Here is a 13,738-nt window from a genome sequence, read left to right as displayed (position 1 = left end):
GTAAATATCGGGTAACCAAGAAAAGGCTTGGTTACCCGATATTTACTTTCGTTACCAGCGTCCGCAGCTTCTTGAAGCTGGCTGCCTGCTCCCTGCGCATGTAGCCAAGGTACACATCGGGTAACTATAAGCAAAGCGGTTTGCTTATTAACCCAATGTGTACTCTGGCTATGAGTGCAGGGAGCCAGCGCTAAGCGGTGTGCGCTGGTAACCAAGGTAAGCACTTTGCTTGGTTACCCAATATTTACCTTAGTTACAAAGTGCAGCATCGCTTCCACGCGTCACTGCTGGCTGGAGGCTGGTCACTGGTCGCTGGTGAGATATGCCTGTTTGACAGCTCACCAGCGACCATGTAACGATGCATCAGCGATCCTGATAAGGTCAGATCGTTGTCGTGATCGCTGCTGCGTCACTACGTGTGACCTAGGCTTAAGACAGCATATCTGCATCTAGATTGTATTTGATTGTTAGCAATGAATGGAAAAAAAATAATCTCCATTTTCACTAATTAGATGGGGTGCCCAGATATTCTGGCTATGATGAAGCATATATAAATATTTTTCTTTTTTATTTCTCAATAGAAATTGAAAATTCAATATAGAGTAAATCTTCCAATACAATAGACTCAAATCACAAAATATACACTGACAAAAACGTTTCTACTAAAGCAGCTAGCTTTGTTGAAATGTTCCTCTGTGACTTCTTTATCAGTGTAATAAATCTAACATCTTATCTTTATAGTCTGCAATTGGATTACTGCTATTCTTCTTGTCTACATGGTATAATAACTTAAAACATCCCACATTAACAAGCAGTCAATGATTTGTCATGGCTCAGAAAGCAATAGCAATGAAAAAGATTGATAGCCATTTTCTAAAGATGTAACATATTTTATCAACAAAGATGTTTGTATCGCAGTATTATAGAATCTCGTTAGCCTCTACAGACCACGCAGCACTAAGTTAACGTTATTCAATAAAATGTTGACAATGCAGTAGGCAAGCAAAATAAATGGAACATAAATCTGGTAATCAATAGGGATGATAGAATACCCTACTATTCGCTTCGATGAATATCCGATGAATACATCGCTGCTATTCGAGTATTCGCGAATATTCGACCCCAATGTAAGTCTATGGGAAACCAGAATAATTTTACGTCGGACCTGTCGGTGACCTGTGGTGACTGAGGAAAAGGCTGAAATGGATGGGAAAAGGCTGAAACAGTATGGGCACAACCTGTAGAAGATGCCTCACTGCATTTCTGGTGTCTTTTAATAACGTGGTCAAAGCAGCATGCGGCATTTACGTAGTCGCCAGAACAGCTCTCAAACCAAAGTTAAAGAGGGGAAATTACTAAGAAACAGTTTCTAGTGCCTAATAACTGTAATAAAAGTCAAATCAAGCCCTGACCTCCAAAAAAAAAACACTTTAGCATATGTTCACACGTTTCATTTTTTATATTTTACTTCTTTTTCGATTAGAAAGGGCTTGAACTTACACATTCTATTGGTGTTTGTCTCACATCTCCTTTTTTAGGACATATTTGACAGCACTTTAAAAGGTCAGCTACAATGTGCCCATTAGGATGTTGACCTTGCCCTCCTCCTCCTCCACCAACACCACCGGCTCCAGTGGCCCTCTAAGGGCCATTGGCTGTACTCAAATCTCAGACTTCTTAGGGCTCTCGGGTGGGCCCTGTAACATACATTGGGCAGGGATGGCAGTCCTTTAGTGTGAAAGTTGGAATACGTACTACATAACACTTTACAGTGCTATTGCCAATGTGGCCATTTGGGTGTTGGTCTTGCCCTCCTCCTCCTACACCAACACCACCGGCCCTCTATTCAAATTTTATTCAAATGATTCAGAAATGTATGTTTTATGGACAAACGAGCGCCATGCTGGGACATCGAAGCTGATGATATTGATGATGATTGCATCTGACCAAAAGCAGGTTGGGAGCAGGAGGCATCATCACCTGCTGCCTAGACCGCAGTTTATGAAGCATGCAGCACCGTGGAAGTGGCAGTTGTTTCACTCGGGAACTCAGGCTTTAATCCAAGGAAAAAATTCAGTTTCCCTAGGGAGAATGGTTCAAAGACCATGTAGCACAGCATCAGAAGTTACTCCCAACAGCTTATTTAAAAAAATAAAAATAAATGGTAGGATAAGCAACAGGGCATAACATGCCAAGGAGTTTAATACATTCAGTTCCCCTAGGGTGTAAAGATTCAGACATCATGTAGCTAAGCATCACAAGGTACTCCCAAGAGCTCCCAACATTTGCACAAAATAATGTACTACCTCCAATTATAGACACAACAGCTTACAAGAGACCATATAGTCTAAACAAACACACATAGCACACGGGGAGACAACACATAGGGAACACAGCTCAAGAAACACAACACCAGATACCAATATACAGCACACAACAAGGAACAGACAGTGCACAAGGGTGAAAGAGGTCAAATGATGCAACACATATAATACACAAATGCGGAGGGATAACATACATATATTGGAAAGCGCAAACAGTGTGACACATGTCCACTGCTCCTGTTAGCACTACTAAGCATAGACAGATGTTCATTTCAGCGCACTCCCGATGTGATAGCATCGGGCCTATTTCTAGTATAATATAATAATATTTGCACTTAAAAAAGTAGCAACCGTAAACGTGATATTTTGTGGTGCTCCAACACTAAAAGCATAATCTGCCACCGACAGGTTTACAGCTGCTATATCTGTAAGTAAATATATCCAGTCTGCTCATGTCCTATTGTCTTACATGGTGTTGAAGTTCTTCTTAACATTTTGCAGATACAGCTGTGTTTTAGGCATTTGAAAAGGATATCAGATCAGTTCTATTTAAAGCAGCAGTCAAATTTGTTTCAGCTTTCTGAATTAGTTACACGGATATAGTGGACATTAGGTCTTGTGCAGCAGGATGATGAGAGGAAGACAAGTTTCTAATTAATTCTGAGATAGACGTGCATTGTAAATAGCAAACTGTTCAAGGAAAATCCAACATTCTGAAAATATTCTGCTAAAAAAGTCTACTTATGATGAATAAGAGATTCAAAGTAAAAGTGTAATTTTCAAGTAATAGAAAGCTTCATTAAGACATTTTAATGATCCCAGCAGATATTTTTTACATTTAAATCAATGCTTTACTTCCACAAAGAACATAGCTGCTAAGCTCTATCTGACGAGACAAGCAGATTTACATTCACTGAACAGCTGTGGTTTCCTGACTATTGACCTTTCCAATAAGATTTGGTTAAAATTACATTAGTTGCAGCTCTAGATTTGTACTTTTTTGCTTCAGCCCTGTGACTCCATTAAATTATCTGATTTCTTTTTTACAAACTTTAGGTACATCTTTCTGGTGCCTACTGGATATTGTTCCTATAAAGAATGAGAAAGGAGACGTGGTCCTATTTTTGGCTTCATTTAAGGATATTACGGACACAAAAGTAAAGATTGCACAAGAAGATAAAAAAGAAGGTTTGTGCTAAATTCATTGATCACTTTTTAGTTATGGTGTATAAATTAAGATGACCTGCCACTGATGAATATATTGGTAATTAGTTTTGATTTCCTAAAACAAATTAATTTAGAATTTCAATATTTGAGTAGAAATAGGCACTAAAGGAAAATTTTCACCAATGAATCGTCAATAGGAAGAATATGTTGATAATGTCTCTAATGTTATTTTCACCAAATTGATTGACCATTTAGCTAGCTTTTGGTTGGGTTCTTGATTCTGCATATTTCTCTATACACATGATTGTTTCATAGTTCATCCTTGGCAAAGCAAAGATATAATGCAGAAATTCACAGAAAATTAGTGTGAACATGGCCATAAGCCCCTGCTTAAAGGAACATTACCATATATTTATTAGTTCATATAATAAAGAGCAACATGTGATTATGTCTTTTAAAAATATGTGGGTGGCTTGTTTTCATTATATAATTTTTCTAATTCGCTTCAAGGTTTTGTCCTCCAACCTCTTTCTGGTCTTTGTAAGCACAACACAGTTGATTTTCAAAAAGTATTTCTTTAGAGAATAGAATTTTTTTTATTTATCCCATTTAAAAAACAAGAGAATCATTAGTCATCATTCCTGATCCTACTCCTCTCCCATTCTAATGCATATTTTATTACTGCTGGTTTCTAATTCCTGGTATGTATCTTTACATACCAGAAAATGCTAGAAATGACCATCTTGGCCAATCAACATTGGTTAGTGAAGTGGCCATTTACTGTCCGTTTCGATGGCTTACTAAAGGACCAAAAAGTCAAGATAACTTTTCTAATATTTTTTGCCTAAACAGCCATCAGAAATGAAAAGAATTGGAGCCACCTTTTAATTAGAATAAATTAAGCTTAATTGATGATGTATTGCAATTTTTCTAGAGATGAGCAAACCTCCCAAGGTTCGGTTTGGCTCCTGTTCGCCGAATTTACCATTCTTCGCCGGATAGTTCGATGAACATATTTGAACCCCATTGTATTCAATAAGAGAAAAAAAACAAAGGCATAAAAAACTTCTTTAGGGGGCTCAATCACTGCCAAAACAGCTCAGCTTTTTAGTGGAGCCACACTGTTGTGGTACAACCATTAGCTTCATAGGCTATTAACATAAGAAATATTGAGGTAGATGAGTAACAGGTGTAGGCCTGCTGTGCTGGAAGCCCTAATACCTCATGCAACAGCTCAAACTGCTTTTCTGCTCAGCCACACTTAAGTGGCAGCAACATTTAAGGATAGTAAGAGAGCTAGATGAGTGAAAGGTAGTTACATGGCTTCCAGTCTGGGAGCCCTACTGCTACAGGCAACACGCAATAACTATGAGTCTTCATCAGCATTTACCAAAATTGAGAACAGAAAAAAAGGAGACAGTTATAATCTATTAATGAGAATTAACTCGTTGGAATAATTCATTGTAAATGCACAATGAAAAAAATAATAAAAATGAATTGAATAAAAATGAATACACATTATTTGTTAAATATGTTTAAAATATGTGTGTTTTTTTAATTGATCTAAAAAATGTAGGTTAATTAATAGTTAACTATTATTATTATTATTATTATTATTATTATTATTATTAATAACAATAATAATAACAATAATAAAAGTAAGTAAAACATGTTTAGTGAATCAGAAAATATTATTGGTTAACTAATTAATCTCCATTCTTGAAATCAATAAAAACAATTCAATACAGATTTTAAGCATATATTTCACAATTAATCACTCATTAATTTTTATTGTAAATTTGCAATAGTTTTTTATTTCTTTTTACAATTCTTATAACAAAATAGTGAATTTTATACACATTACTTATTGGTCATGGAAATTATGGTATATTGAATCATTTTCTGTGAATGTTTTTAAAAAATACGGTTGTCTGTGGTAGAGATGAGCGAACCTTTCAAAGTTTGGTTCCCAATTAACGCCGACACCTGTCTGAGTCACAGACGCAGACTCAGCTTCACTACCATTCCTGGCCACCAGAGGGAGCTCCAAAATAGCACCATCACAGATGATATTCACAACAGAGTAGGCTGTCCAGTAACGAAAGTTGTTCACATTTCTCTTGGGATATGATGATCTGTTGTTTGCTCATTAAAGCTTTGACTAACAGAACTTCCCACACGTACACCTCCAACACTCTGCCTTTTCACCCTTGCACCACAACCTCATCATGATTTACCACTCTTGGTTGATGTACTTTTACAGTTCCAAACAGATGTTTTGCAACCCTACACCCATACTTGTAAGACACCTGACTCAAAAGATATTTTTTTTATTTCCTGCCTGAGTTGGCAATATGGTGAAGTCAGTAAAAAGTACCAATAACTAGAATCTTTTTAGCTATTTCACCAGCAAATTTACAGCAGGCAGGACTTACAATACCGAGAAATGTGGTTGACTGCGTAATTTGCAGCAGGCAATAAAAACTGCCAATCTATTTTTAGCTAGTTCACTAGCAAATTTACAGTAGGCCGTACTTACTAACAATACCTAGAAATGTGTTTGACTGCGTAATTTTGAGCAGGCAATGAAAACTGTCAAGACCTTTTAGTTAGTTCATGAGCAAATTTCCAACAGACAGTAATTACAATACCTAGAAATGTGTTTGACTGCGTAATTTTGAGCAGTCAATGAAAACTGCTAAAACCTTTTTAGCTACTTCACTCAGAAATTTACAGCAGGCAGTACTAACTAACAATACCTAGAAATGTAGTTCACTGGCTTATTTGGAGCAGCCAGTAATAAGAAGCAATATCTATTTACCGTATTTTTCGCTTTATAAGACGCACTTTTATTCCCCCAAATTTTGGGGGAAAGAAGGGGTGCGTCTTATAAGCCGAATATACGGGGGGATATATATATATATATATATATATATACACTGCAGGGTCCAGGGGAGGTGGGGGCGCTGCTGGGGGCAGGGGAACACTGCGGGCTGCAGCCTTTGATCTCCTGCTCCCGCTCATATATTATGCACAGCCGCTGTCCATCTCCGGTGGTGCTGAAATCGCACCGCAGTGACAGGCTGGGGCAGCGGTGCATATTATATGTCCCTGCACCCCCCTGTGATGCCACATGCCCCCCCGTGTTAGATATGGCCCCCATGCTGCTACTCATTCTAAAATTAAAAAGCTTTACTTACCCCCTCCAGCGTTTCTCCCTGGTGTCCCTGCTTCCACTGTGATCAGGCACGCCGAGATCTCAGTCTGCTGTGCCGATCACATGACCGGCACCAAGAACCAGGAAGTGGAGGAAAGAGAAGCACGGAGGGAAACAGGAGGGAGATCAGCACTGCAGGAGGTAAGGAAAGAGTGTTTTATTTTACTATGGACAGCAGCCTGGGGGTGATATCTAACACAGGGGGACTTGTGCGATCTCTAGGGGCCATGGGCAGCACTATGGGGGCGATATCTAACACAGGGGGACTTGTGCGATCTATATAGGGGCCATGGGCAGCACCATGGGGGCGATATCTAACACAGGGGGACTTGGGCGATCTATATAGGGGCCATGGGCAGCACTATGAGGGCGATATGTAACACATGGGGACTTGTGCGATCTATATAGGGGCCATGGGCAGCACTATGGGGGTGATATCTAACACAGGGGGACTTGTGCGATCTATAGGGGCCATGGGCAGCACAGGGGAACGTGTGCCATCACAAGGGGGCTATATTCAATATAAAGGGGCCATATCCAGATTAAGGGGGGCTAATTTTAGGATGGGGGGCTATGAGGGACATATACCCTACATGATTTGTTAGAGGGACACTGGCATTATAAGATGGACCCCATTTAACATTAAAAAAAAAAAATCTCTTTTCCTTCACCAAATTTGGGGGTGCGTCTTATAAAGCGAAAAATATGGTAAATCTTTCATTGGCAACACTTTAGCAGGCACAGACAAGTAGCAATCCCTATTTCTATCATTATATACCGATTTCTGGCACACACATTTCCCTACACTGCATGTCTCTATTCTATACTATCGCTCTCCTATCTATCTCAACTACTTATCATTAAATAGCTAGCTAAGCTAACTGTCTAGCAGCAACAGCAGCAGCACATTCTTAAATGTTTCACATTCTCAAAATGGCGCCAATGCTGCATGTCCGCGTGTCATTTTATATGCAGACAGACATGTGAGTTAGGTAACCAATGACAAAAGCCCTTGTGTCTTAGCCTTATGGATGCTTTATGTGCCATGATTGGCTGTAGGAACATCTGCAAAAAAAAAAAAGAAAAAAAACAGGCTTCTCCCGAGTCCCCACCCCTTTACTCATTAAACATTCCCATATTCATCATACAACAACACGATCCTATCCAAAAGCATAACTCTAAAGTCTAACCCCATCAGTTTCAAAGGCATCCAAGTGCCAGGTCCGGGCCTGGAATTCTCAGGGAATTGGGATCCAGCACTTGGAAAATAAAAAAAATAAATAAAATATAATAAAGCAAGCTCGCACTACTTACCAAGTGTGACATGGAGGTGGTTTTTAACTGCAAGTAGACCAGGCAATTCTTTGAGGCATAGTATCAGTGTCTGTGATAATCAGTGACCTACCACTGCTGTCAAGACAGCTACACCACCTCTCGATTTCTGATAGACACTTTTTAACTGCAGGTTGTCCAGGCAATTCTTTGGGGCATAGTATCAGTGTCTGTGATAGTCAGTGACCTAGCACTACTGTCAAGAAAGCTACACCACCTCTCAATTTCTGCTAGACAATTTTTAACTGCAGGTAGTCCAGGCAATTCTTTGGGGCATAGTATCAGTGTCTGTGATAGTCAGTGACCTAGCACTGCTGTCAAGAAAGCTAAACCACCTCTCCATTTCTGCTAAACAATTTTTAACTGCAGGTAGTCCAGGCAATTCTTTGGGGCATAGTATCAGTGTCTGTGATAGTCAGTGACCTAGCACTGCTGTCAAGAAAGCTACACTACCTCTCCATTTCTGCTAGACAATTTTTAACTGCAAAAAGTGCAGGCAATTCTTTGGGGCATAGTATCAATGTCTGTGATAGTCAGTGACTTACCACTGCTGTCAAGAAAGCTACACCACCTTTCCATTTCTGCTAGACAATTTTTAACTGCAGGTAGTCCAGGCAATTCTTTGGGGCATAGTATTAGTGTCTGTGATAATCAGTGACCTACCACTGCTGTCAAGAAAGCTACACCACCTCTCCATTTCTGGTAGATAATTTTTAATTGCAGGTAGTCCAGGCAATTTTTTTTGGGGCATAGTATCAGTGTCTGTGATAGTCAGTGACCTACCACTGCTGTCAAGAAAGCTACACCACCTGTCCATTTCTGCTAGACAATTTTTAACTGCAGGTAGTCCAGGCAATTCTTTGGGGCATAGTCTCAGTGTCTGTGATAGTCAGTGACCTACCACTGCTGTCAAGAAAGCTACACCACCTCTCCATTTCTGCTACACAATTTTTAACTGCCGGTAGTCCAGGCAATTCTTTGGAGCACAGTATCAGTGTCTGTGATAATCAGTGACCTACCACTGCTGTCAAGAAAGCTACACCACCTCTCCCTTTCTGCTAGACTTTTTTTAATTGCAGGTAGTCCAGGCAAATTTTTTTGGGGCATAGTATCAGTGTCTGTGATAGTCAGTGACCTACCACTGCTGTCAAGAAAGCTACACCACCTCTCCATTTCTGCTAGCCAATGTTTAACTGAAAAAAGTGCAGGCAATCCTTTGGGGCATAGTATCAGTGTCTATAATAGTCAGTGACCTACCTCTTCTGTCAAGAAAGCTACACCACCTCTCCATTTCTGCTAGACAATTTTTAACTGCAGGTAGTCCAGGCAATTCTTTGGGGCATAGTATCAGTGTCTGTGATAGTCAGTGACGTACCACTGCTGTCAAGAAAGCTATCCCACCTCTCTAGTAGCCAATTTGTAACTGCAGCTAGTCCAGCCAATCTGTGAGGAAGGTGCAGGCGTAGATATAATGTTGCCTTCATCCAAAGGTTGTGCTCTCGATGTCTGAGAGAGCTCAACACCAGCACCTGTTTCCACTTCCAAAACAACTGACGACCTGCCAATCACACTGCCTGTTGCGGGTAAAGAGGTGGAAGGTCTGCATCCAAAAGCATGTGTAACTGCTGTCCCCATAGTCACACAGGAGGAAGAGCACTTGATGCACTTGATGAGGCAGACAGTGGTGGCCCTGCCCCGCTAGGCCGCATTGTAGCACAGTGACCTTCCCACTGCGAAAAAATGCTTCATTTAAAGTCGTGTACAGGGTGGACTCCCCAGTATACAGCAAAACCTTGCACCAGGAAAAGGACTCTAGGCAGTTAGGTTAATAAATGATTGTTTAACTTTACCAAAACAAACAATAAACACCATGCATAAAACAGTCCAAAAGCCTACCCCCCTTTGCTGCGCCACTTCTAATGGCGATTTATACTACCTTCTCACCAACCTTTGCCTAACCAAGGGACTGTCTAAACAGTCGCCTAATACCTACTAATCCCTTTGGGTAGCAGGAGTAATTGTGTGTGTGTGTGTGTGAACACAACCTACCAGTGGCGCAGCACAAGAGCTTACAACTTATCTACCTAAACATGGACAAAACCCATTAACCCCCTGAATACCCTTGTTTGCTGAAGCCTCACAGAAAAGGTAGATGATAAAAGTGGTAAGGCAAACCACACAGCTCAGCAACACAGTCCTGGAAATCTTGTAAAGCAACAGTCAATGCAAACATGTGTCGCTGTCCCTTTAAGATTTTAACTGTAACTGACAAACTGACAGAGCAGAGCCAGCAAGGCTTATTGTCTATATAGTAGGCCTAAGCAGAACAGATATGTGTTTTGTTACCAAATCAAAGTGTTGCGTGCACGCAGTCCTGGGCCCAGCCTACCGTACCCGGGTATTGTGGTGTCCAGCTGCCATAAATACAGACTTGACGATCATCTCACGGTAATCAGTATAGCCAGCAACTGAGGAATGGCGGACTCCGGCACAGGATGCTGCTCACATGCGTTACAGTCCTCCTCACCAAACTCCAACACGAGTCTCCTCACAATCCACCTAAGTGTTTCTGTGGCGGCTCCATTCTGTTCCGCACACCTTTCGCTTTTTCTTCAGCTCACAAAAAGCACCTCCTCCGTTCTCCAAGTCCATAGCCGAAAACCGTTTTTCTGTTCCTATAGTTACCAAACTGTCAAAGTCAAATACCAAACAGTGGCCCCTTGTGGGTGGTCAGCAACAATGCATACAATGGATAGTAAATAAGCATTTTGCATTTACAGCGAATAAAGGTCATTTATACACTCTTACCCTTTACATGTGAATAACAATGCATACAATGAACAGCAAATAATCATCTTGCATTCACAGTGGATAAAGGTCATCATTACACCCTCACCCTAGCACTTCCTATCCATGTGACGGTTCAAGGATGAAGTACTCAAACTAGTGAGTTTTTGGCCTCTACTTGCAGATTGGTGACAAATCTTACAGATGACATGAGTTGGGTGATCCTTTGCGATGTCAAAAAAGGCCCAGGATAGGCAAGGCTTACAGCCCATGTGACCTGCAGAGCCACCATGACCTCTGCTCAGAAGCAGAGTTGTGGCTGAGGATGCACCTGTTGACGTGCTTCCAGTCCTCCGTCTCTGTCCAGGAAGTTGCAACCTAACCTCGTCGTCAGTAGCATCCTCCTCCACCTGCTCTGCTGACCTCAACGACTTGCTGACTGTGGGTTGACAGTAAGTCGGGTCTCCAACCTCATCATCACCCTGTGTGTTCTCACTCCCCTCATCCTGAGTCCTCAGAGCAAACCTCTTCCTGCCCTGACCGAATAGTAAAGTTGTCGTTCCAATCAGGTATCTGAGTCTCATCAGCATGTTCCCATTGTCTCCACCAAGAGGAGTTACAGTTTGGGAATGAGGGTCTACATTATGCTCAGAACCTTCTTCATCTGGGCCTGGATCCGACTCACAAAGCTTCTGGGCATCAGTGCACATCATTTCCTTTTCCAGAGTCACTGCAGCTTTGGAGCAGACCTCTGATTCCCAGGCTTTAGTGTGACTGAACAGCTCTGCAGACTCAACCATCTCTGTTACCCCATACTCAGCAGGGCAGGTGGAGACTTGAGAGCTAGTAGGAAGCAAGTGCGATTGGGGTGACACCATAGAGGAATGGAGTATTTGGAATATTGAAGTTGAGGTGGAGCAGGGGCCACTTGATGAAGCACTTCAGATCCATTCAAGCACCTGCTGTTTTTTTGCCTCATCTACATTTGGTAGCGATGGTCATGTCCGTAACAAAGGGATCATATCAGATTATCCACAGGAAGAAGTAGACATCTTATTTTGGCTGGAAGATGGTGTTACAACTTGGTGCTGCCGTAGCCGCAAGCAGCCTGCTGCGGTTCCAGTTGCGCCCAGGCGTCGGCTCCCATTTTTGGCCATGCCTCAGGTCGTCCTACTGGCTGCTTCCTCCTCCACGTCTAAGTGTGAAGCGACTAGTGCGCATGCATGTGCCGATTTACCCCAGCCACAGCCTAAAGCCTGCTTTACACGGTACGACCGATTGTGCGATTTCACAATCGATCGTACCCGCCCCCGTCCTTTTTGCGTCACGGGCAAATCGCTGCCCGTGTCGCACAAAGTTACTAAACCCCGTCACACATACTTACCTCTCGTGCGACCTCGCTGTGGGTGGCGAACGTCCACTTCCTGGAGTGGGAGGGACGTTCGGCGTCACAGCGACGTCACACGGGCGCCGGCCAATAGAAGCGGAGGGGCGGAGATGAGCGGGACGTAAACATCCCGCCCACCTCCTTCCTTCCACATAGAGCCGGCGGCGGCCGCGGGAGGCAGGTGAGCTGCTCATCGTTCCCGTGGTGTCACACGGAGCGACGTGTGCTACCACGGAAACGATGGGCGACTAAAGTAACCGATATTATGGAACCTAACGAGCAGTACCCGACTCACGATTTGTGAGCGATACTGCGTCGCTAGGAGGTGTCACACAGGCCGGCATCGCCAGCGATGCCGGATGTGCGTCACAAAAACCGTGACCCCGACGATCTATCGCACGATAGATTGCCTGGTGTAAAGCAGGCTTAAGTCCAGTGTTTTGCCTAGTGAGCATGCTCAGCCTGACTTTGCCATTCCTGAGGCTAAGTCCTCAGTTCGGGCTACTGAGCATGCTCCCACACTTAGTGCAAAATGCCTCTTTGCACAGCTACTTGGACTCCGTGCCGTGTCTAAGTCCTGTGTTGTGCCTACTGAGCATGAATGTTCATTTTCTGAGACTGTTGTTCAGGCTACTGAGCATGCTCAGGTACTTAGTGCTGATAACAGAGAGTGATAGAAGAAGGTTCTTAATTCCGCGCCAAGGACTCAATGGATCCAGGAAGAGATGAATGCTTCTTTAATAACATGCACAAGTCTACGCGTTTCTGGAGACACAGCTCCCTTCATCAGGACATTGGCAAGAGAACATCAAATCTGGTTTCAAGTGAGATGGTGAAGTATAAAAGCATGCAATGATGTCATAGGAAACACCCATCCTGAAAAAAAACTTTGAAAGCGGGCAGGATCCAGATCATTCTAGAAATCTGTATGTTCAAACAGTTCCCTGAATATTGAATTATGATCAAAAAAAGTTATATACACTTCTACTAACATACAGTAAATATGTACAATAATCCTGACAAAAGAAAAACCAAAATAAATATATAATATATAATAGATACTGAACGACATACACGGGGTTAGAACCTGGTGTAAAAGAAAGAAAAACAGCACGATTTCATGGAGCAGCAGAGTGGCACAACCATTATAGGTGAGTGTGTTTTTATTACATATCTTCCTCCCTTTTTGGGGTAAGACCCTATTGCGCTTTTCTTTCCACAGTTTCTCATCAGGTACTTAGTGCATCAGAGGCTAGGTCCGGTAAGGACCTCACTGGCCATGTCTGAGAGGTGGCAGGCCCTGATAAGCAAAAGGGCATCAGGTGTCTTGAAGATGTGGCCACTCCGTACTGGCTCGCAGAGGCCCATCCCTATGACTTGGCACCTCATCATTGTTCATCAGACAATGACTGGTGAAGTGTTTGGGAGCGTGGCTGCCATGAGGTCATCAGTGAAGTGGCGATTCCGGATAGGCTGCTGGTAATGTCACTGATGATGTGGCACTCTGCTATTGGCTCCTGGAGG

At 42.4% G+C, this 13,738-nt stretch overlaps 1 protein-coding gene across 1 annotated transcript in view; it reads left to right on the top strand.

Moving 5' to 3' along the window:
• Window positions 1-13,738, top strand: part of KCNH8 (potassium voltage-gated channel subfamily H member 8) — a 718,195-nt gene that overhangs the window by 345,997 nt on the left and 358,460 nt on the right. The window contains exon 3 of the mRNA XM_075315296.1: window positions 3,381-3,512. Within this exon, the coding sequence (XP_075171411.1) occupies window positions 3,381-3,512 (132 nt within the window). The remainder of the gene's footprint in view (window positions 1-3,380; window positions 3,513-13,738) is intronic.

This window comes from Anomaloglossus baeobatrachus, chromosome 6, assembly GCF_048569485.1.
Source record: "Anomaloglossus baeobatrachus isolate aAnoBae1 chromosome 6, aAnoBae1.hap1, whole genome shotgun sequence".
NCBI classification, from domain to species: domain Eukaryota; kingdom Metazoa; phylum Chordata; class Amphibia; order Anura; family Aromobatidae; genus Anomaloglossus; species Anomaloglossus baeobatrachus.
Note: the sequence above shows the minus strand (reverse complement) of the source record. Positions and strands in the feature narration are given on the sequence as shown.